At 52.4% G+C, this 23,673-nt stretch overlaps 1 protein-coding gene across 1 annotated transcript; it reads left to right on the top strand.

The window, feature by feature from the left end:
* Positions 1 to 15,796: 15,796 nt before the first annotated feature.
* On the top strand, positions 15,797 to 18,951 carry LOC142026126 (olfactory receptor 14A16-like). Its single transcript, XM_075018961.1, has 2 exons — positions 15,797 to 15,905; positions 17,996 to 18,951. Exon 2 carries the CDS (start codon positions 18,019 to 18,021, stop codon positions 18,949 to 18,951), a length of 933 nt encoding a protein of 310 aa, XP_074875062.1. The 5' UTR covers positions 15,797 to 15,905; positions 17,996 to 18,018.
* The last annotated feature ends 4,722 nt before the right edge of the window (positions 18,952 to 23,673 follow it).

Here is a 23,673-nt window from a genome sequence, read left to right as displayed (position 1 = left end):
GGACCGGGCCTCCCTAACCACATGAGCAGGGAAGACCTGGCCTCCTGACTGAAGCTGGTGGCATAGACCTCCTCCTTAACCACGCCAGCGGCGTAGACCTGGCCTCCTGACCGGCGCTGGCGGGGTAGACCTGGCCTCCCTATCAGCACAGGCCGGGTAGACCTGGCCTCTCTAACCACGTGGGCAGGGTAGACCAGGCCTCCTAAACGGCACCGGTAGGGTAGAACAGGCCTCCCTAACCGCACGGGTGTGGTAGACGTGGCCTCCCTAGCCACGCGCGTGGCGCAGAGCTGGCCTCCCTACTGGCGCTGGTGGGGTAGACATGATCTCCCTACCTGAGCAGGCGGAGTAGACCTGGCCTCCCTGACGCACGGAACAAACTTTACAACTCAGAGAGTTATAAAGCAGGCATAGTTAGTTCAGTGCCGCATACATGGGGGATCGCACCACCTGTCGTGCACACCGTAAAGCTCGTTAGTGAAGTTTAAATACCTGTGTGATATAAATATTCATTATATTTCCCAGAAACCTTATACATATTCATTACATTTCAGAGAAAACATTAACATATGCAAATGCCCTTTGCGCAGTCGCATTTGTAGCCTTGGGTGGTCGTCGGGTGTTCTTCGGGGGTCTTATCATCCTCTTCCTCGCTTAACTGTTCTTTACCCTTTTCAATATTTTGATATTAAACTTCTGTTTTTCCTTTATTCTTCTTGTATCTTTCATGCCAAATAATCTTTGACCTCCAAAGTGCTGTTCTCATACCAAAAAACCATCCCTTACCTTCTTACTTGCATTCTTAGATTCTACACATCCTTTAATTCCTTGAGCTACAGAATGTCTTGTGTCATTACAGGAAACCATATATTCTACTTGTACCTACTTATGGCTTGCAAACTTCAAAATATAATTGACATCTGGAATATATATCAACTACCATATATCATCCCTACCCATGTGGGTGGGGTAGACCTGGCCTCCCTACCAGCAAGGGCACGGTAGACGTTGCCTCCCTAGCTGACCAGGTATGGCAGACCAGACCTCCCTACCGGCGCTGGTGGGGTAGACCTGGCCTCCCTGCTGCACCCGTGGGTAGACCAGGCCTCCCTAACCGTGTGGGTGGGGTAGACCTGGCCAGCCTACCGGCAATGTCACAGCAGGACTGGCCTCCCTACTGTAGTGGGCGGGCTATAACAGGCCTCCCTACTGGCAAGGTCTGGGTAGACCAGGCCTCTCTTACCTCAAGGGCGGGGTAGACCAGGACTCCTGACCAGTGCTGCTGGGCTAGACCTGGCCTCCCTAGACACGCGGGCCTGGTAGACCAGGCCTCCCTCCTGGCAAGGGCAGAGTAGACCTGACCTCCCTGCTGGCGCCAGTGCAGGACAGCAAGCCTCCCTAACTTCGCATGCAGGGTAGACCTGGCTTCCCCAACCGTGCGGTGGGGTCTTGCAAGGGATGGCTATACCAGGCCTCCCTGAACGCGTGGGCGGGGTGGACCTGGTGCCAGTGGGGTTGACCAGGCCTCCCGAACAGTGCTGGTGGGGTAGACCTGGCCTCCCTACCCGTGCGGGTCAGGTAGACCTGGCCTCCCTAGCCGAGTGGGGAGCCTAGACCATGTCTCCCTACCGGCAAGGGCGTGGTAGACCTCGCCTCCCTACCTGCCCTGGTGGGGTAGAGCAGGCCTCCCTAGCCACGCGGGCGGGGTAGACCTGGCCTCCTTACAGGCGCCGGTGGGTAGACATGGTTTCCCTACCCAAGTGGGCAGGGTAGACCTGGTCTCCCTACCCGATCGGGTGGCGTAGACCTGGCCTCCCTACGCATGCGGGTGGGGTAGACGAGGCATACATAACTTTGCGGGTGGAGTAAACATGGCCTCCCTAGTGGCAACGATGGGAGAGACATGGTCTCCCTACCCGAGCGGGTGGGGTAGACCTGGCCTCCCAACCCACGTGGGTGGGGTTGACCAAGCCTCTCTACCGGCAAGGGCTGGGTAGACCAGGCCTTCCTAAATGCGCGGGCAGGGTAGACATGTCCTCCCTACCTGCACAGGCGTGTTAGACCAGGCCTGCCTACCGGCCAGGGCTGGGTAGACCTGGCAACCCTAAACACGGAGGCAGGGTAGACCTGGCCTCCCAAACCGCACGGGCAAGGTAGTCCAGGCCTCTCGACTGGCGCCAGTGGGGTAGACCTGGCCTCCCTATCTGTAGGTAATTAGGGTCTGACGGCCAGAAGATATCACGTTGTATGGAAAGATAGGGCCCCCCTCCTAATAGCCAATAGCGTTTATCTTATGATGTAAGCAGACGGAAGTGACGTTGTAAACCCAAGCTATATAATGCTGTGTCGATCACCAATAAACGCCATTTGCTGTCCACCACATTGGTGTCCGCAAGCTGATGGACGGAGCTCGCCGTTCCTGAACCAGGTCGCTACGCTTGTAATAGGCAACAAGTGGTGCCGAAACCCGGGAAATTGCCTGGACGGGTGAACGGCCGGACGGGCTGCTGGACCAGCCCGGCGGGGGAGGTCGAGGGAGGACGCTCCCGGACCAGGACCAACAAGGACGATGGAAGCCCTTGTGAAGGTCGTATCCCAATTACATAAACAGTGGGGGATTGATTGTAAGCCCAAAGATTTTACTCTCGCAGTTGCGAGGCTTTTACATATCAGGGTCATTGACCAGCTGGTAGATATTCTCCACCCAGAGGTGTGGGATAAATGCACTAGTGCGCTAGCCGAGGAGACAAAGTCCTCGGGTTGCGGGAAACACCTTAAGGCATGGGGAAAAGTTGAACAGGCTTTGCAGAAGGCCATACAAGAGCAGGAAACCTGGAGGGCGGCAAGGGACTGTCTGTTGGTCACCCCAAAATTGGGAGTCGGGGCGGCCACACAGACTCCGCACCCCCCAGACGATGGCAATTCTGCCGATCCAGAATACCCGCGGGAGGGCGATACGTCCCCAAAATCCCCAAACCCCGACCCACTCACGGAGGGACAGAATCAAGCAAAATCCTTCTGGGGTGGGTTAGCCGAGGAGGCCAGGGGTGCCGCAGAGAAATCAGAGTCTGAGAACGCCTGGGCTAGACCACCACCCTATGCGCCCCAAGATGGCGCTGAGCGGCAAGGGGAGGGGCAGGGCGAGGATGTCCTCGGCGGGAACAGGGACAAAGCGCTAGATCTAACAAGCACACACAAAAAGGGGGGGGAGGAGAACGAGAAGGAGAAAGGTGGTGGGAGCGACCGGGATAGGGAGGGGCGGAGAGCCAATCAGAGCAGCCATTTGAAAAAATGCCCTCATGGGGCAAACACACACCACCACCCCCCGAGGAGAAGGTGGGGCGAGCCAAGAGTGGGAGAATGGCCCACAAAGGAAGTGGGCAGGGCCGGAGCCCAACGAAAAAGTGTTGGAGCCCAGAAGTAACCAGTCAGTCGAGTTCCAACTCCGGGTCAGACGCTTCCGGGGACAAGTGGCTCGCAACCGATCCAACTTCAGAGGAGGAAAAGGAGGTAAACAGGATTAAAGGCCAAAATATCCCCATTCGCTATGAAAAGAAAATGCGAAGGGGAAAAATTCCTCTCACGGATTGGCGGAAAATAAAAATCGCGAGTGCCGATTGGGCCCCATCGGCCCCGCTTGCGTTCCCGGTCCGGGTGACGGACGGGGGACAAAGGATCCATTCGCCAATAAACCCCAAGGATATACAAGCGATTGTTAAAGCAATCGCGGACAAAGGGCTTAATTCTGCCATGGTCTCCACCCTCATAGATGGGGTTTTCGGGGGGAGATGACATGCTCCCATTCGATATAAAACAAACTTGTAGATTGATTTTTGATGGGGCGGGGATGATCGTTGTTAAACAAGAATGGGAGGACAACTGTGCGAGGCAACTAGCCCGAGTAATTGGGGCGGACCACCCGCTCCATGGCTCCAGCCTGCAGTGACTAATGGGTACAGACCCAACAATGATTACCCCCCAGGTACAAGCCCAAGGCTTGCGGGCCCACGAAGTTATGACAACTACTCGTGCAGCTAGAGAAGCTATTCGCACAGTCCCTAGAGTTATCGCCAAGCCATCACCACGGTCCACAATAAAGCAAAATGAAAATGAGAGTTTTACACAATTCGTGGATCGCTTCCAAGCAGCGGTTGATTCCTCGACCCTGCCCGCAGAGGCCAAGGCCCCAGTTGTCGCAGACTGTTTACATCAACAATGTAATTCAAAAACCAAAGAAGTCCTCCGATCACTGCCGGCAGGGTCAAGTATCGCGGACATGATTAAGCATGTCACGAATGAAGAACATCTAGCCCCGATTCAGGTGGCTGTTTGCACCGCAATAGCTGATGTGATGGCATGTTTTAAATGTGGTCAGGTGGGCCACGTTGTCACAAACTGCCCTCGGTTGGGGGACCCGCCAGCAGCGCTCCCCCGGCGCCAGAACTGACCTAGAGGGCCGTGTTGGACCTGCGGAAAGAAAGGACATTTTGCTAAGGAATGCAGATCTAAAAATCAGGGAAACGGGAGGGGGAGAGGGCACCTGGGCCGCGCACAGCCCTCTCCCACTTGGGACATGAGGTGGCCCAACTATGCCAACCCCGGATGGGGCGAAGCGCTCCCAAACCCGCTGCCCCCTCGAGAAGTGACCAACTTCATGGTCCAACCAACGGCCCAACCGAATCTGCCCCTATCTCAGGGACAGCAAAGACCACCCCTTGGGGGTGAGACCCCAGGGTGGCCCTGGCAGTAACGTGTGACAACCCGCCAGTAGTGTGGGGGATCTGTTCCCTCTATAATACCTCAGATGACACCACCATTAGTGTCCCCTTTTTGATCGATACCGGGGCAGATGTTACAGTTATTCCTGAAACAAATTGGCCCCCACGCTGGAAATTGGAAGATGCCCCCATGGTGGGTGGAGTCAGGGGATTAACCCGAGCTCGGAGGAGTGCTCAATTGGTAGCAATCACGCTTCACACTGAAAAGGGACCAGAGAAAACTATCACTCTTTTTCCATATGTCATGTCAGGGGTCCCACCCCTGTTGGGAAGGGACGCTCTAACCCTATTAAAAGCCAGGGTGACAAATTTACCCTAAGGGCCACTACCGCACACCCACTTCCACTAATTAGACTGATGTGGAAATTGTCCGACCCAGTGTGGGTCAAGCAGTGGCCCCTATCGAAGCCTCGAATGGATGCTCTTCTTGAGCTAGTTGACCGCGAACTGCAGCAAGGTCACATAGAGCCCTCCACTAGCCCATGGAGCACCCCAGTTTTTGTAATACCCAAACGAACTGGCGAGGGGTTTCGTCTCCTCCATAACCTGCATGAAGTAAACAAGACAATCCAACCGATGAGTCCTGTCCAAACACTGTTGCCCATGAACTCTATGATACCGGAAGGACAACCTTGTGCTGTCCTTGATATTAAGGACTGTTTCTTTTCAATACCCCTGCATGAGGAGGACAAGGAGCAATTTGCTTTTTCTGTCGTGTTTCCAAACAGCCAACGTCCCAACCTATGCTTCCAGTGGAAAGTGCTGCCCCAAGGAATGATCAACTCACCTACTATCTGCCAGATCATGGTGGATCGAGCATTGGCACCGGTCCAGTGTAGTGACCCGACTGCGACTATCATTCAATATATGGATGATATTCTAATCGCTGCACCGTCAGGAAGTCAAGTGGACCAGCTGGTGTCAACGGTTTCAGAAACTCTAAAAGCAAACAGGTTCGAAATTGCGAGCGCAAAAATCAAAAGAGGACCATGTGTAAGTTTTTTGGGAGTGGGGATCACAAGTCTCTACGTAACCCCCCCCCAAATAAAAATCCGCCGGAACATTAAGACACTCCATGATATGCAACAGCTAGTGGGGTCCTTGCAATGGCTCCGCAACATTGTCCTAATCCCTCCCGAAATCATGGCCCACCTGCATGATCTTTTGAAAGGAAAAAACCCATGGGAACAAAAAACTCTGACGACAGAAGCAATGACCTCTCTTGACTTTATCGAACAACAGGTGTCATCAAGCACGCTTACCAGGTGGAACCCGAACATACCGCTTGATCTGTATGTGCACTTCAATGAAAAAGGGGGAGTAGGAGCACTAGCCCAGGCCCCCCCAGAAAAAGCCCAGCCAATACAATGGATAGTCTTAGGAAAACCAGGGTATTAATATTTATTTGTAATTTTGGGTATTACTAAAACTGGGGTGTTCCACGGGCTAGTGGAAGGCTCTATGTGACCTCACTGCAGTTCGCGGTCAACTAGCTCAAGAAGAGCATCCATTCGAGGCTTCGATAGGGGCCACTGCTTGACCCACACTGGGTCGGACAATGTGCTCCAGGCCCCAGCCATCCTTCTGGCCTCTGCAACTTTCCCTCTCTCCAGTCTGTCGGGGTCTTCCTTGTGCTGGTGAGCCCCATACCAGACACAGCAGTCCTGAGGTGGTCGTCCTATAGAGGGTTAGCCTTGCCCAACACCCAGACATCCACCCAGCTGCCCAGTCACACCTCCAACTCAAAAGGACAAGGGAGAAAATAAGATGGAATAGCTCATGGGTCACAATAAAGACAGGGAGATCACTTACTAATTACTGTCACAGGCAAAGAAGCCTTGGCTTGGGGAAGACCAATTTAATTTATGCCAAGTAAAAAGGTGTGGATTGTGAGAAACAATGACAAAATTATTCAAGTCCTTTGCCCTCACACGTACACCCAGGCTCAAATTATTTCCTTGCTCCAAATTATTCTACTCATCACAACCCCATGAGGAGCATGGGAGACGGTGAAGAGGTGTTTAACAGTCAGTACAGAACAACTCTGCTGCTCCTTCCTCCTCACACTTCTACCCTGTTCCAGCTTGGGTCTCCTCCATGGGATCCTACAATATTTGTGGTCAAGGCTATGTGCTGTTCATTTCTTTCTGTCTTACCTTTCTCCTTTATACTCACAGAATCACAGACATGATGCGATTGGAAGGTACCGCTGGAGACCATCCGGTTCAACCCCCTCAGCTGAGGAAGGCTCAGCTAGAGTATGTTTCAGATGTTCAGCAGATGTTCAGCCATCTCCAGGAAAGCAGAGATCCATCAGGTGTAACGGTTACTTAGGAAGGCAAACACTGTAACGCTGAATGTCCCCCCTTCCTCCTCCTTTCTCCAGTTTTTACTGCTGAGCGTGACATCTAATGGACTGGAATATCCCTTTGGTTAGCTGGGGTCAGCTGTCCCAGCTGTGTCCTCTGCCAAATTCTTGTGCACCCCCAGCCACCTCACTGGTTGTGTGGTGTGAGAAGCTGAAAAGTCCTGGATAGTGCGCAAGCACTGCTCGGCAATAACTAACACATCCCTGTGTTATCAACACTGTTTTGGTCACAAATCCAAAACACACAGCCCCATATGAGCTGCTATGAAGAAAATTAACTCCATCCCAACCCCAAAAAGGACAAGCTCCCCCTCGTATTCCATACTGCTTACTGCATGCTCAGGTCTCACAGTATCCAATACAGCCTCAGTAACCATCACCCCCTTCCCAGCCTTTCATTTAAACACAGATATCATTCCCTTACTCTATGGATCAACCCTGCAAAATGGCCACAAAATGTCCATTGAGTTCATTCAGTCCATGCCTTGGGTTCTGTCTGTTACGGTGCTCACTCGGGACAGTGCTGGTCTGCCTGCTGATCCTGACCTGTGAGCTCACAGAAGGCCCATCACCTGTCCCAAGGCAGAGATCCATGCATCCCCACTGCTCTCTCTATCGTAAAGGGCATCTCCCCCTCCTTGCCTTACAAGCCTGTCCATCCCTGGCCGCACTCCTGCTGTGTGCTATCTCACACCGTCTCTGCTTTCCACATGAGACTGCCGCTCACTGTAACCACACACAGACATCTAATTCCTCCTCTTTGTTCAGCACGCTGTGCACATCAGTGCACTGACACTTCAGAGAGGTGCCAGGCAGCACTGAATTCCCTGAAGGATATCACAGGACCACAAAACTACAGTAGAGGTTTGAAGGGACAGGACTGGACCCAGTATTGACCCCTGCAGTGCACCACTGGTGACTGACCTCCAGCGAGACCTCGTGCCACTGATCACCATCCTATGGGCCCGGCCATTCAGCCAGTTTTCAATCCCCCTCACTCTCTGCTCATCCAGCCTCTGCTTCAACAGCTTCTCTATGAGGATTTTATGGGAGTGAGTGTCGACAGCTTTACTCATCTACCAAGGCAGCCATTTCATTGGAGAAGTTTATCAGGTTGTCAAATAGGAATGGCATTTCCTTTCATCAGCTGTCCTCTGGGCCTCTGTGGTGTGTCGGCTGGGGTCTGGCACTTGGAGGGCCATGATGTTATGCCATTGTAGAGCCCATAAAGATTTGGCCATCTTAAAAAAGGGATGTTAGGAGGGAAGTGCTACCAATTCTGGACATTGCTTGATAGCAAAGAAATAATAGTGGGGTCTATCCAACCTCTCCAACCTGCATCGCTCTCAGCTCTGTTTAGATATGAAATGCAGACGTCAAATGTTGTAATGTAAATTTCTCCTGAGAACAGTTTCTCCATTTAACAAGTTCATAGGTAATGCATTTCAGAAATGGCTGTATAAATCTAGGTTTATGTAGAGGGAGAGAAAGTGTGATCAGCTTGCTGTTCCATGTCAATGGCCAATAGAGAAAGCAATCCTGAGGATTTATAGAAAACCCTCAAAACTCTGAAAATGAAGACTTCTTACACACTTATTACTCTCAGCCCTTTTCTGCATATTTCTCAACGTGTACGTATCATCTCCACTGAAGGGTTGATGCAGTTGCCCACACGGGTGTGACCACTGCCTCCAAGATACTCTGAGGTAGCTGAGCACCTCATGTGGGACTGAGAAATGTGCAGCAGGACCAATGGCAGAACTTCTGGAGCATGAGCTGGTGGACAGGCAGGGTGTGTCAAAGCTGCTAGGCTGAGACAAGTGATTTCACTCCCTTGACTAGAAAGGGAAGCCTGGGCAATTGCACCCAAGGTGTCTAGTGTTAGAGGTGATCACTCTCATCCCACCCTTCACCTACAATGGAGACACCTGTGATTTTCCAAGCAGCGAATGAAAAATCAGTGTGTCTAGATGATGCAGAGTCTGCTTGAAGACGTTCCTGTAACCCAGATATGTTGGGGTTAGTGCAGATTTGGCTATTCAAAAGGGAGCATTTCATTCCCTTTGTATCCTTGCTCCCCTCTGCGAATCAAGGCAGATCGTGACTTCAGTGTGTGACACGCTGTGTGCAAAAGAGCGAATATGGAGAAACAAAGTCCAGGACAGGGAATGTTTTGGGACATGTTGGGATCTGTGACTAAGCACAAAATGTGTTTTCTCTTCGTCTAAAGTTATCCTCTGTAAGAAGCAGGTTTCAGAGGAGGTAATGTGGACTTAACACCTAGCTGAGGAATGTCTTTTATTTTTTATTGAATTCTGCCTTCCTTTGTTTTCATATGTTGGCAATTGAGAAACACCCTTCTGTGTCTGTGTGCCACTCATACTCCAAGTAAAACAGGTGGGAATTGGTGCCCATGGGCTTAAACACACAGCTACAGACTTCAGTGGAGAGCGCCCAGATCGGAACAGGGCTGCTCCAAGTCCCAGGTGGCTGATGAGAGCCATGGTAGGTTGAGGGTAGGGATGAAGACTGACCATAGGTTGTGGAACATAAAGGCTCTGGATTTTCATATCTATTCGGACTGCATTGGCAGATGCCCAGGATCAATATCAATTAGAGATTGCTGATATCAATTCATGTATAAGCAGAGAAATAACGTGGAGAAAAAGAAACCCTTTCTTGTTGTTGTTTAGTGTTCATCTCATTTCACTTTGATTACACTCCTGAAACTGCTCTAATTAAGCACATCAGAATCGAAGGCTTAAAGGAAAATGATGCACAGTGACTTGACTTGTGAGGGTGTTTGGCATGTTAATGAGCCCTCTGGTGCTGACTTCCTGAACTGCAGATCCTGAAAGACTGAAGAAGCCCTTAGAGGAGTAAAAGTCAGCAGCAAGCCTCCATGTTTGCAAGAGTGTTACTGGGCCCCACTGAGGGTCCTCCCTGAAAAGGATGTGGAGGGAATGACCAGAAAAGGGACCGTCACTGGGGGCTGCTGAAGCAGGAAGTCAAAGGCACTGATAGAGGTGGAAAACCAAGTGTGGAATGTGGCTGTGAAAAACCCGTGATGTGTTCCACCAAGCAGGACAGTCAAGCCCTGACCCCCATCCTCTGGGAAAGGGATCTGTTACCTCAGGGGATGTTTGGGACTCTTCCAAGGAGCAGTAAGATGTGGGAGTGTGCAATGCTGAGTGCAGGACAGGATCCACAGAGGGTGGGTGAGGAGGCAACAATGCCCTGGGGCTGTAAGGACCTGGTGTCTTCTCATGGGCCTCAGTGGAAGAGACAGCAGCCAGGGTGGAGAGGATAAGGATCTCAATTGTGTTGGCTCCTGGTGGTCTCACCTGCTGCAATGCCCTCAGTCATCCCCATTGCAGGCTGTCCTACACTGTCCTATGCCTGTGCTGGTTTCCCTGCAGACATTAGCTACGTCCCCTTTTCCCCAACGCACTCAGGCCTTGGGATCTCCCAAGCCATACTGATGCCCTTCTGTCCTTACTGGCTGTTGCTTCAAACACACACTGTGGTCAAGCAAGGATTGGTCAAGGCCTGTGAGTGCCCCACAACCTGTCTGCCTTCTTCCAATACCCTCATCATGCTCTTCTCGCACCCAAACTATCACAGCCCCACACTTGCTTGAATCTTCTATTTCTCTCTGTATGCCAGCCCTGAAATACATGTCCTCCTTCTGCCACCTCAAAATCAAAACTTAACTTATTTCACTTCAACGGGAAGCCCTGCTACCCCTTCCACGACTTCAAGTCTGCTACCATAGATGCAGAATGCTGTGTTGCATACATTTATGTTTTGGAAGATGAATGACTTGTTTTTCTTTTGCTTTCTTGGTTTTGGGGGGATTGTTGTTGTTTCTTTTTTTTTAATAGATACTGATAGTCCTGGGGAAATCACACAAACACCTACTGAAGTATTCTTGATACGGTCAGGGCTGTAGGTATGGGCGCACGTATAATCAGCCCTGCACCTGATGTGAATTACTTCTGTGGTGAGGGAGAAGCTGAGAGCTTTCCCTCATTTGAAAACACGAAGGGGAAGGATGGACAGGATCTTTCAGGCTGCAAGGGACCTCAGGAGGTTTCTGGAAAAAACTCCTGCTGCTCAAAGCAGGGCTAGACGAGATTACTCAGGGCTTTATCCAAAGACACCTTGGTCACTTTCTGAGATAAAGCCCACACAAAGTCCCTGGGAAACAGCTTCCAGCATGTGGCTATCCTCATGTTGGAAATGTATTCCTCTATATGTACAGCAACTCCCTTGTTTCAGCCCATTGTCTTTTGTCCTTGTGTCTTGGATCGTGGACACGAGCCTGACTCAGTCTTCCTGGGAACACTGCAATGCTGCTACATGTTTCGCCCAAGATCTTCCTTTCTCCAGGCTGGACAAGCCCAGCCCCCTCCGCCTCTCCTCACAGGTAAAGTGTTCCTGCCTCGGACCATTATGGGGGCCCTTTGCTAAACTGGCTACAGCTTGCTTACACCTTTCCTATATTGGGGTCTGAAATCTGGACACAGTGTTCTGTATAATCCCTTCCCTGAGTCACCTGGCCGTGCTCCTGTTTGTACAGCCAACGGTGCAGCTGTCCTTCCTTGCTTCCAAGGCACACGGCTGCAACCTGTCCATCTCACTGTCCACCAACACCTTTCCAAAATGCCTCCTTCCAGCCAGGCAGTACCCCGCCTGTGCCATTGCCAGGGTTAGTCCCCTGCAGAGACAGAAACTGGCATCACTCCTTGCGGGATTTCCTGACTTTCATGCCAATGCATGCTCTCCTCTTCCTTGAAGCCCTTCCCTGAGCACAGGGGCCTGGAGACCATTTCAGGAAAGACTCAGGCACAGCAGGCATTCATTCCTTCAGCCCCAGCTGTGCCTGCTGTTATCAAATCACCTTCCCCATTCAGCAGCAGCCCTGCATTTCTCTTGTTCAGCCTTGGTCTCTCCAGAAGTGACCAAAGGTCTTCTGTTTGCTTTTGACTTCCCTTGCAACCAGCATCTCCAGGTGAGCTTTTCTTTTCCTACACTCATGCCTCCACAACAAAGGCAACAGAAATTCCTGCTTTGTACCTGTCCTTGCTGACACCTCCTGGCAGCTGCGTCACGGCCCTTGTCAGTGGCCTGTCCATGTGCTGTCCCAGCCCCATTGCCCAAACACGGTTCCACAGCCCCACTCTGCAGGCACAGCACGGGAAAGGGTACAGTCAGGGATGGGGAAAGATCCCCCCATTGTGATCCCAATGGCAGCCTTCAGATCACAGTTCCCCCATGACCTTCCTACTTTTGCAGCTTCCCCAGCACCCAACGCATGCCCTGCTGAAGCCTTGTCCCATGTGGGGCTTTGCAGACAGCTCTGCCCCAGGGTCTGCCAGTGTCTGTGGAGAGAGAGAGGCTGGGCAGGGCTGCCCATTTACAAAACCAGCCCTTAGCCCAGCGGGAAAATGGAGATGGCCTCGAAGCAAATCTCACTCTTAAATATAGGGTAACCAGCAAGTGCTGGAAATGGCCAATGAGGGATGCTGGGGGTGACAAGGGCCCTGAGCCACCTTCCTCATCTATCCATGGCACCAGGGGCACAGACTGGCCTCCTCCTCTCCGCTGCACCTGCATGTTTCACAGTTTTCCACAAGTCCTGCCTCTGCACCACAAACACCCAGTGTGAGTCCTTGCCCTGCATGGTCACACACTACAACCTGTACACAGATGGTTTTTTTGTCTCCTGGGCACTTTCCAGCCCAGACCAGCTCCCCCTAAACTCTTCCTACTTCCCCTGACCTCCCGCCACCTCCCCTGCTGTCTCCCCAGCACAGCCCAGTCTGGCATGGCCCCACAGCAGTGCCAACCACAGGGTGCAGCAGAGCTCTGGGCACTCACCCCACAGCCCCAGACCCTCTGAAGGGCACAGCAGCTCCTCAGGGGTGGAGAGGGCTGAGCCCAGGGGTGGGGGGCATGTGGGGGGCATCTGCGGCACAAGGCTTGAGGAGATCCCCTTGTATGATGGAAATGCTGCTATGGAGGCCAGCTCTGTCACACAAGTGCCCATTGCCTGTCGTTCCCTGCGGTCATAGGCCTGACACACAGCAGGACTCTCACCAAGCTTGAAGAGCACTCAGGCCTTCCTCCAACCCAAGGGTTCAGAAGGAAAGCATGGAAGTGGGAAGAGAGCAGCTCAGGAAAGACCAAGCGCTGGTGCTCCCTGGCACTGCTGCTGTGCCAGGACTCTTTTCTTCTTCCCCTCTGCACACAGGCACTGCTCCCTGCAGCTGCAGAGAAGGTCTTGGAGAAGGATCTCAAAAAAACACAAGTCACTGCAGGGCCCTTTATTTTGTTTAAACACACAGAGGGTATGGCTCCTCTTTTGCACAGCCTCCAGGGCACAGGAAGCCTGGATAGAATGTGAATTAGGAACTGGAGGAATAAAGACATTGCTTTGTGGAGAGCATCCAGATAAGTAAAACAAAGCAAAAAGAGCAATCAACAATCACACTCAAAACCCAAAATCACACTAAAAAAACACCAGCATGGATAAATCCATGCTGGCCATGCCCATTCACCTTCATCTTCATCTTCCCAGAAATACTATCCAGGAGGACATGCTCAGGGACACATTGCTCTCCTATAGGAGGTTAAACAGCCTTTCATTCCCCTGGTAATGCTCTGGCCTTTGTTGGAAGACAGCTGTCAAATTTTTGGAGGCCATCAGGGACTTGTCCTGATCTCCATGATCTGTCAAAAGTGATGCAGGGTGAGCCTTGCTATGGAATTGGCTTGCTCCCTCTCCAGCCTTGGATGATTCCCCTCTGCTCCCAGGGGCTGTTCGAGGCTGAGTGTACTCAAGTAACCTCTGACTTGATCCCCACTTACTTCTGGTTGTTTTCCTCCAGGGTCCTGCCACCAGTCACAAAGGCCTGGCAGACGGCACAGCCAAAGAAGTCATTAAGTTCCTCATCCTTACCTGCTCCTACACTTAGGAAGCTCAGCAGCAGGCCCACATGATCCCTGTCTATTCTTTTACAGTTCATGAACCAGTATCAGCTCATCTTGCTGCCTCTATCCTCCCCTGCATCTCTCAAGGCAATGGGACCTTTGGCTTTGGCATCACCCCTAGGTCCTGGGACAAGGTTTCTACGTTCTGTCGGCAGCTTTCCCTGCTTCCACCTCCTGCCTGCTGCCTTTTTGCCCTGGAGCTCAGTCGGTTCACACAAGCAGCCTCTGGAGATGGTTGCTTCTCTTCAAGGGTATTTGGGGAGATCATTCATGTGCTTGCAGGAGGCTGTCCTGTTAGCCCTACCAGATTTCCCATGCTGCTTCCCCCTTCAGAGCTGCTTCCCATGGCACCACTTGTCTCAGTCTCCTGAGTGTGACAAAGTCTTCTCCTCTGGAGTCCAAGGTCTGTGTTCTGCTGCTGGCCTTACTCACTGCCCTTTGGTGTCTCATCCCCCACTAATTCATGGCCATGACAGCCAAGGCTGACACTGAACATCATCACATCCTTAACCAGCTGTTCCTTGTTGGCCACAATCAGGTCCAGGTGAGAATCACCCTTGGTGGCCCACCTGGCAGCTGTCCCAAGAAGATGTTGTCCCAAGAGCCAAATTCAGGCTGTTGGCACCCTGTTGCTTTGCTTTGCCAGGGAATGCCAGGGCACTTAAGTTCACCACAGGAACCTGCTTATGAACCTGGAGACTTCCTGGGGCTGCTGACAAAAACCTTTTCTGTTTCCTCTCCCTGAGCAAGCAGTTTGTAACTTCCAACACAAGGTCATTCTTGCTGACTCCTGCTCTCATCCTAAATGGCAAAAGCTAGTCCAACCTGTTGTCTGTCACAGAGCAGACCTCCACAAATCCAAGCTTCCCTTTCATAAAGGGGGAACACACCGCATCCTCCCTGCTGCTCCCTGGGCAGAGCCTGTATCCTTCCATTGCAGCACCACAGCTCAGCAACCTGTCCCACCACGTCTCATTTAGTCCAAAAATGTCACGTTTCTGTGACAAGCTATGGGTCTTCAGCTCCTCCTGGCAGTGCACATTCCAAAGGAAATTCCCACCAGGCTCATACATGATTCCCAAGATGTTGCCCTGCCTCTATGAACTTCTCAATTACAGTTTGCTGTTACCTACATGTATCTTGGACCACCTCTGGCAACTTAGATGTCACCAGGTATTTGCGTCTGCACACCTGACTCCTGCCTTCCATCTCCATTAATTCAGAAGGGAGCTGAGAGAAGGAGCTCCCATGCAGGTGCCTATTTTGTGCCCACCTGAAGAGAGTCAAGAGGAATCCCACCTCCTGTGGCTTTGTGGAGTGCATGGGAGAGAGCTGAGTCTCCTCCAAATGCCATGAATAGAAACGCAGATGAAATGCCACCATTGACCCAAGGATGCCTTCTCTCTGTAGGTGTAAAGGAGATCCCTGCCTTCCACTCTCTGAGTATCCTGTCTAAAGAATAACATGAAAAAAGTGGTACATTAAAAGTAACTCTGAGAGAAGGATTATATTTCTGGAAAGAAAGAAAGGTCACATGTAGATGTAACTTTGTCTTTGAGTGGAAAAATTTATTTCAGGAAAGAAGTGGCTCTCCTGAGCTGAGGGAAGGATCATCAGTGATTGCCTCAGCCTGTTTCCCAGCAGGCTCCCCTGGAGCCCCAGGGACACCTGGAGGGAGCCCAGAGGGGGCAGAGAAAGGGCTGCCTTGGGCTGCTCCTCTGCTGCTGAGCTGGGCTGGGCTCCTGGGCTGGAGGGAGCTCATGGCAAGCAGGCAGCACTGCCGAGAGACAGCTCTGCCCAGGAGCAGCTCCTCTGCAAAGCACAGCAGGGCTGAGGCACCGAGGGGAGAGGAGGGAAGGAAGACAGAGGTTGAAGGCAGTCTGGGGTGGGAGGAGAGAGGACAGCTGACCTGGAGAAAAATCTTGACAGCCCTTGACAGGGTAAGTCTCTGGCTGCAGGGCAATGCAGCTGTGGTTCCTGGAATGAGCTCCTAAAGCTGGCACATCCCACAGCCTATGGGATCTGTCAGAGGGACTCTCACAGTTTCTGCAGTGCAGAGAAAAAGGCCGTGCTTTGGAGCACAGCTTCCCTGCTGCACCCTCAGAGGGACAGGGCATGTCAGCTGCCTTCACCTGGGGATGGCTGCAGAGTGTGAAGGTGGGTGTGCAGCCAGGGGTGCCCAGGGCTGTCCTTCTGAGCAGGGTCCCTGCACCGTGGGGGGCTGTGTGCTGGGGCAGGGACTCTGCCACCGGTCAGGGTAAGGACTCAGCCTGCCTGGGGAACTGTAACAGCAGAGTGGGGAGAAGCTGTGGGTGGAAGAAGCATCTCGCAACGGGGCACGGTTCTTCTGCTGACAAGAGGGTGCTGTGTGGGTCAGGGCTGCTCACAGCTCCAGATCACCCCCAGGAAGTTTCCAAGGGCACTTTTCAAGAGGAAGATCAAAGCAGGGATTTCTATAAAGTTAAGGAGCTTCCCTGAGTCTGTGTTTTCTGCTTCCTAGTCTTGGGGAATTTGGGGGAGAAATGGAAAAGGAGCTGTCATGCTGAAACAAGTCCCTGAGACTCCTGAGCTGTAACTTGGAGTGGTCAGTAAGTCTGAGAGGAGCCTCCTGAAGTAGAGCACAGGGACTGAGAACAACTGCCTGGCTGTGCTGGTGTCTGGCAGGTGGCATGCACAGCTGGGTAGTGGTCACTCTTTCCTGAGACTGCAGATGCGTCTCCCCTTGCCTCTCTGATCCCAACCATCACTGTGTTTTTCCTTGTTTCCGCACTTGTCAGTGTTATTGTTATTGTTAACTTGTTCTTACTGTCAGGTTCTCTGGGGATGGGAGTTTCAGCTGCAGAGTCACACAGTGATCCTGTGGGTCCTCTCATGCAGGTGTGTCCATGGGAACAAGGTTACATGTGTCCAAGTTTTCCTCCATGCTGTGGGGCTTTGGGCAGTGCAGTCTGTGTCATCCCCTGGCAAATGAGCTGACTCTCCCTTCCTGAGATACCATTATCAGGACATTTGGCTACCTCCTTTGGGTGTCCTTCCAAGCTGTGAGCTGCCCTCCAGGATGCAGATTTGCCCCATTTGGTGTTTCTGAATGCCCCATGGAGAAGCACAGAGATGGCATGACTGAGGAAATGCAGTTGGGTTTGTGATATGAGCCATGTGTGTTCTTGGCAAGAGGTGGGTTTTGGGGACCTTGAGAAAGGGGGAGACACTTGGTGTTGGACAGTGGGTCTCTCTGCTCTCAGTAGTGGCTGGAGCCTTTTCAGGTTAATATGGGGGTGTGATTACACTCCATCTCAGAAAGGTGCAAGCTCAGGGTAGTGGTTACAATACAGAGTGACAGACCAGCTCCCCTCTCTCTGCACTAAGCCACAGGCAATCCTCTTGCCTCACAGGACATACTTTATTTTCTCTGAGTGAAGCAGAAAGGACACGGGTTTCTGAAATCCAAGGTAATCACCAGGTGAGATGGGGAAGAGCTCTAAAAACCCTTCTGTCACCCAAACACTGTTTTGATTGTGATTTCTTATCCCTGGGAGGGCAGATGCTGACAAGAACTTTTACCTTAGGAGCGGTTTCATCTGACCAATTCAAACACCAGGACTAACTCACTGACTGACACCATTCTAAGAACTACACTCCTGCAGAGCAGGGCTGACCCCTTGGCAGCCAGTGGGTAGAGGTCCTGCTTCTCACGGCACACTCAGCCAGCAACAACCAGAGTTCGATCCACAGAGTTGAACAGAGATCTTGCTGAAATGGAAAAAATGCAGTGAACATGTTTTACGAGAAATAGCTTTGATTTTGATCAGAGAATACTGTCCTAACTTGTCACTGCCCTTGCCTCCTTGTTCAGTGCTCCACACCCAGAGGCAGCAGATGTCCAACAGCAGCTCCATCACCGAGTTCCTCCTCCTGGCGTTTGCCAACGTTAGGGAGCTGCAGCTCTTGCACTTCTGGCTCTTCCTGGGCATCTACCTGGCTGCCCTCCTGGGAAACGGCCTCGTCATCACCACCATAGCCTGTGACCACCACCTCCACACACCCATGTACTTCTTCCTCCTCAACCTCTCCCTCCTCGACTTGGGCTCCATCTCCACCACTGTCCCTAAAGCCATGGCCAACTCCCTCTGGAACAACAGGGCCATCTCCTATGCAGGATGTGCTGCCCAGGTCTTTCTGTTAGTCTTTTTGATCTCAGCAGAGTGTTTTCTTCTCACTGTCATGGCCTATGACCGCTACGTCGCCATCTGCAAACCCCTGCACTACGGGACCCTCCTGGGCAGCAGAGCTTGTGTCCACATGGCAGCAGCTGCCTGGGGCTGTGGGTTCCTCAATGCTGCACTGCACACTGCCAATACATTTTCACTACCCCTCTGCCAAGGCAATGCTGTGGACCAGTTCTTCTGTGAAATCCCCCAGATCCTCAAGCTCTCCTGCTCAGATGCCTACCTCAGGGAAGCTGGGGTACTTGTGGTTAGTGTCAGTTTAGTCTTTGGGTGTTTTGTTTTCATTGTACTGTCCTATGTGCAGATCTTCAGGGCTGTGCTGAGGATCCCCTCCGAGCAGGGACGGCACAAAGCCTTTTCCACGTGCCTCCCTCACCTGGCTGTGGTCTCCTTGTTTATAAGCACTGGCAGTTTTGCCTACCTGAAGCCCCCCTCCATCTCCTCCCCATCCCTGGACCTGCTGGTGGCAGTTCTGTACTCGGTGGTGCCTCCAGTCGTGAACCCCCTCATCTACAGCATGAGAAACCATGAGATCAAGGATGCCCTGAGAAAACCAATGACTGGATGCTTTCAAAAGCAATAAATTTCCTGTTGTCTTCTGCATAGCACTCATGTATCATTACAGGCCCAGCCTGTCTTCTCGTGGTTTTTAGGGAGATTTTGGTTTTTAAGTGAGATTTTTGATTGCTCTTTTTGCTTTGTTTTACTTATCTGAATGCTCTCCAAAAAGCAGTGTCTTTATTCCTCCAGTTTCTAATTCACAGTCTATCCAGGCTTTCTGTGTCATGTGTTTAAACAAAATAAAGACCCCTGCAGTGACTTGTTTTTCCAAGCTTCTTCCTCCAAGACCTTCTCTGCAGCTGCAGGGAGCAGTGCCTGTGTGCAGAGGGGAAGAAGAAAAGAGTCCTGGCACAGCAGCAGTGCCAGGGAGCACCAGCGCTTGGTCTTTCCTGAGCTGCTCTCTTCCCACTTCCATGCTTTCCTTCTGAACCCTTGGGTTGGAGGAAGGCCTGAGTGCTCTTCAAGCTTGGTGAGAGTCCTGCTGTGTGTCAGGCCTGTGACCGCAGGCAAGGACAGGCAATGGGCACTTGTGTGACAGAGCTGGCCTCCATAGCAGCATTTCCATCATACAAGGGGATCTCCTCAGGCCTTGTGCCACAGATGCCCCCACACCTGCCCCCCACCCCTGGGCTCAGCCCTCTCCACCCCCGAGGAGCTGCTGTGCCCTTCAGAGGGTCTGGGGCTGTGGGGTGAGTGCCCAGAGCTCTGCTGCACCCTGTGGTGGGCACTGCTGTGGGGCCATGCCAGACTGGGCTGTGCTGGGGAGATGGCAGTGGGGGTGGAAGGAGTTCAAGGGAACTGGGAAGAGTTTAGGGGGAGCTGTGCTGGGCTGGAAAGTGCCCAGGAGAGAAAAATATCAGTGTATAGTTTTTAGAGTGTGACCACGCAGGGCAAGGACTCACACTGGGGTTTTGTCGTTCAGAGCTAGGGCTTGTGGCAAGCATGGAAGACATGCAGGTGTCGGGGAGAGGGCGAGTCTGGTCTGTGCCCTTGGTGGTGTGGACAGACTTCAAAGGTGGCTCAGGGACTTTGTCACTCAGAATCTCTCACTGGCCATTTCCAGCACTTGCTGGTCACCCCAGGTTTACGGGTGAGTTTTGCTGTGAGGCCACCTCCATCTTCCTGCTGGGCCAAGGGCTGGTTTGGGGAACAGACAGCCCTGCCCAGTCCCTCTCCTTCCCCAGACCCTGGCAGACCCTGGAGCAGAGCTGTCTAAAAAGCCTCACATGGGAAAAGGCTTCAGCGGGACATGGGTCAGGTGCTGGGGAAGCTGCAAAAGTAGGAGGGTCATGGTAGAACTGTGATCTGAAGGCTGCCATTGGGATCACAATGGGGGGAAGGTCCCCAACCCTGACTCTCCCCTTTCCCATGCTGTGCCTGCACAGTGGGTCTGTGGGACCCTGTATGTGCATTGGGGCTGGGACAGCACAAGGACAGGCACCATGAAGCAGCTGCCAGGAGGCAGGGTCATATTACTCCCTTGCTCCAAACTCTTTTACTCATCCCAACCCAAAGAGGAGCATGGGGGACGGTGAAGAGGGGGTTAACAATCACTACAGAACAACTCTGCTGCTCCTTCCTTCTCACACTTCTCCCCTCTTCCAGCTTGGGTCTCCTCCATGGGATCCCACAATATTTGTTGTCAAGGCTATGGGGTGTTCATTTCTTTCTGTCTTACCTTTCTCCTTTATACTCACAGAATCACAGACATGTTGCGATTGGAAGGTACCGCTGGAGACCATCCAGTTCAACCCCCTCAGCTGAGGAAGGGTCAGCTAGAGTATGTTGCTCAGCACCTTCTCTAGGTCGGTATGGAGTACCTCCACGAATGAGGACTCCACAACCTCTCCGGGCAGCCTGTTCCAGTTTTTAACCACTCACAGAGTGGAACGGTGTTTTCTTGGGTTCATATAGAATTTTATACACATTAATAATATGCCTCCAAGACTTCTCCAGACTGAACAGTCCCACATCTCTCAGACTTTGTCCTCTGAAGGATTCTCCAGTCCCTTAAACCAGCTTTGTGGCCCTTTGCTGAACTTGCTTGAGTAGGTCAACAAATATGATGCACTGGGCAGCGCAGCACTTGACACAGCACTCCAGCTGTGGCCTCAGCAGCGCTGAGTAGAGGGGAAGGATCACCTCCCTCCCTCTGCCAGCAAGGCTTCTCCTAATGCAGCCCAGGAGGCTGTTGGCCTTTGTCATGAGGGTGCATTGCTTGCCCATGCTCAGCTGCTTGCCCTCTGGGACCTCAAGGTCCTTCCCTGTGGAGCTGCTATCTAACTGGTCGACCCCCAGCATGACGTCCACAGTGGGGTTGGGTCACAGGCTGTCCTCCCCCAGGGGCTTGTCCTTCTTGAAGATGAGCTTCACCTCTGACACAGGTCCCACAGTGCTGCAGAGTCACCTGGGACAGCAAACCCCTCTCCTGCCAGGGCTGCACAGCCCAGGCCTCTTTCTCTCTGGCCTTGGGGACTGCAGCTTTTGCTCTTGGTGGGAACCTCTTTCATCATGATGTTGCCACCTGCCATCTACTCCAGCATGCCTCTGCTCAGAAGCCAAGTCTTTCTAGACAAGGGCTCCCATCGCTTGGTAGAAGCTTTCCTTGTTACAAGCCTGCCCTTGGCCCTGGAGCCACATCTGAGGTGCTGCAGTCCTCATGGGCATCAAAGCCCACCGCCTGGGGTGTGGACAGCGGGAGCGCTGCGGACCATGGCAGAGCTGTGACATGAGTGGAATAAGCTGAGGTGAGCAAGGACAGCTCCCACGGGTTTTTTGGTGAATGGAGGCACAACATGCTTAGGAGAGACCGACACAGAAGGTGAGAAGTGGGGGATGCCTTGCGTGATGTCAGGGCAGCTCAGATAAGTGTGGACATTCTCTATGGGACAGGCAACTGATGAGGTGGGAGCTTCTGCGTGGCTCAGCTTCTGAATAGGCCATCCAGTCTGATGCTCACCTGGACCTGGAACTCCCAGAAGAGGAAGAGCTGGTCAGGGATGTGAAGACTGGTGTCAGCCTTGGCCATAATGACCATGAAATTGGGGTGTCCCAGTTCCCCAGGGTTGGGAAGAAGGAGAGTAGCAGAGAGCAGACAGACCCTGCCCATCAGGGAATGAGAATTTGGCCTATTGAGGGCACTGGCAGGTGGGGTCTAGGATGGCAGTGTCAGGGCCCTGAGCAGCATCACCTGCGGCCTCCACCCACACCTCTGTCCATGGGCCCAGGAGACCATTGAAGCCTAGGCCTGAGTTTCAGCCCCAGCTTGATCTATGCTGTAGGGCTACTGGTCTCCAGACACAGCCAGAGACACAGCCCTGCCTGTCCACGGACCTTGTTGATTCAGACTTGCAGGCTCACTTCCCAGCTTGATCCTTTATGGGATGCACAATGGAAGGACCCTGTGGCCCTCCAAGTGTCAGAGCCCAGCTGAGTCATGGAGGCCTAGGGCCTTTCTGCTTCCTTTCTTCCTGTCATCCCTTGGTCAGGTTTTGGGAGGAGAGGAAGGAAAAGCAGGGGTGGTTTCCAGGTGCCAATGATTGAACTGGGGGAGCAGAGTCATCACATGTGAAAAGATCTAAAGGCTATGCCAGTTCAAAACTGGTATCTTCTGCTGCTATCTCAGAGGCCTTAAATCTTCAGCAGGAACCTGGCAGCTCTGAGATCCCTGCATCTCCCTCTCTTGTAGCAATTAATCTGATAGTACCCCAGTCACAGGCTTTCTTTCAATTCTCTTTGCAGCCTAAAGCACCCCATTGGTCTGCAGATATGCCAGGAGACTTGCATAAGGAACCCACTCCTGTGGACAAGAAGGTGGATGTTCCCAGGAATCTCAGGAGGCATGGCATACCCCTAGCTGTGCTCAGGGAGCTGGTCAAATGCCTCGTCTCCATTTCTGTAATGGTGGCCTAGATGCCTGGTTCATGTGTCAGCTCTCTCTGTGGATGCCGACATTTACTGAGCAACCTGGTCTGACCTCAGAGCTGGCCCTGCTTGCAGCTGGGCATTGGACTACAGACCACCTGAGCTCCCTTCCAACCTCAATTGTCTGATCAGCGTATGATGTAGAGACCCTCACCTCCAATTTGATCTCTTCTTGTACAGCGTGTGGCAAGGCACAGGCTCCTGGAAGGGTTGGTGGGCAAGAGAGTGTTGGGGAGTCTGTAGTCCAGCCTCCAGGCTGGATGTGACTTTGAGGAGCAAGGAAGACCTCCAAAGGTGGACATCATAACAACACTCCTCCTAGTCTATTTTATTTTTCCCTAAGGCTCAGCCTAAAGCTCCCAAGACATAATTTGTGGCTGTTGCCTCTGTCATATCATTGGCCACTGCAGAAGAGAGCTTGGCTCCACCATCTCTCCAGGTAGCTGTAGGCTCTTGTTAGGTGGCCCCAGGCCTCCTTCAGCAGGCTAGAGAGGCCAAGTTCCCTCAGTCTCTCCTCACAGCTCGTGCCTTAAGTCCCTCACTCCATCTTGGCAGACCTCCTCTGGACCTTCTCCAGTTCCTCCACTCTCCTTTTGAAATGGGAGGCCCACTGGCTCATATGGCATCATCCTGCTGCCCAGGCCCTTCTCCGCAGAGCACTCCTTAGCCGGCCACGTCTCTACCCATGCTGCTGCATGGAGTTGTTGTGCAGCTTTTGGGTTGGGACAAAAACAGATAATAGTTGAATGAGAAAAGATTACAACAAATATAAAGCCAACCCAACAGGCAATGCAAAGGCAATCACTTCCCACCTCCCACA

This window comes from Buteo buteo, chromosome 31 (genome assembly GCF_964188355.1).
Source record: "Buteo buteo chromosome 31, bButBut1.hap1.1, whole genome shotgun sequence".
NCBI lineage: Eukaryota > Metazoa > Chordata > Aves > Accipitriformes > Accipitridae > Buteo > Buteo buteo.
The sequence above is the reverse complement of the archived record's forward strand: the minus strand, read 5'-3'. Positions and strand labels throughout refer to the sequence as shown.

Excerpts from the sequence above, each read along its gene's own strand:
- LOC142026126 (XM_075018961.1), top strand. The coding sequence starts at position 18,019 with ATGTCCAACAGCAGCTCCATCACCGAGTTCCTCCTCCTGGCGTTTGCC.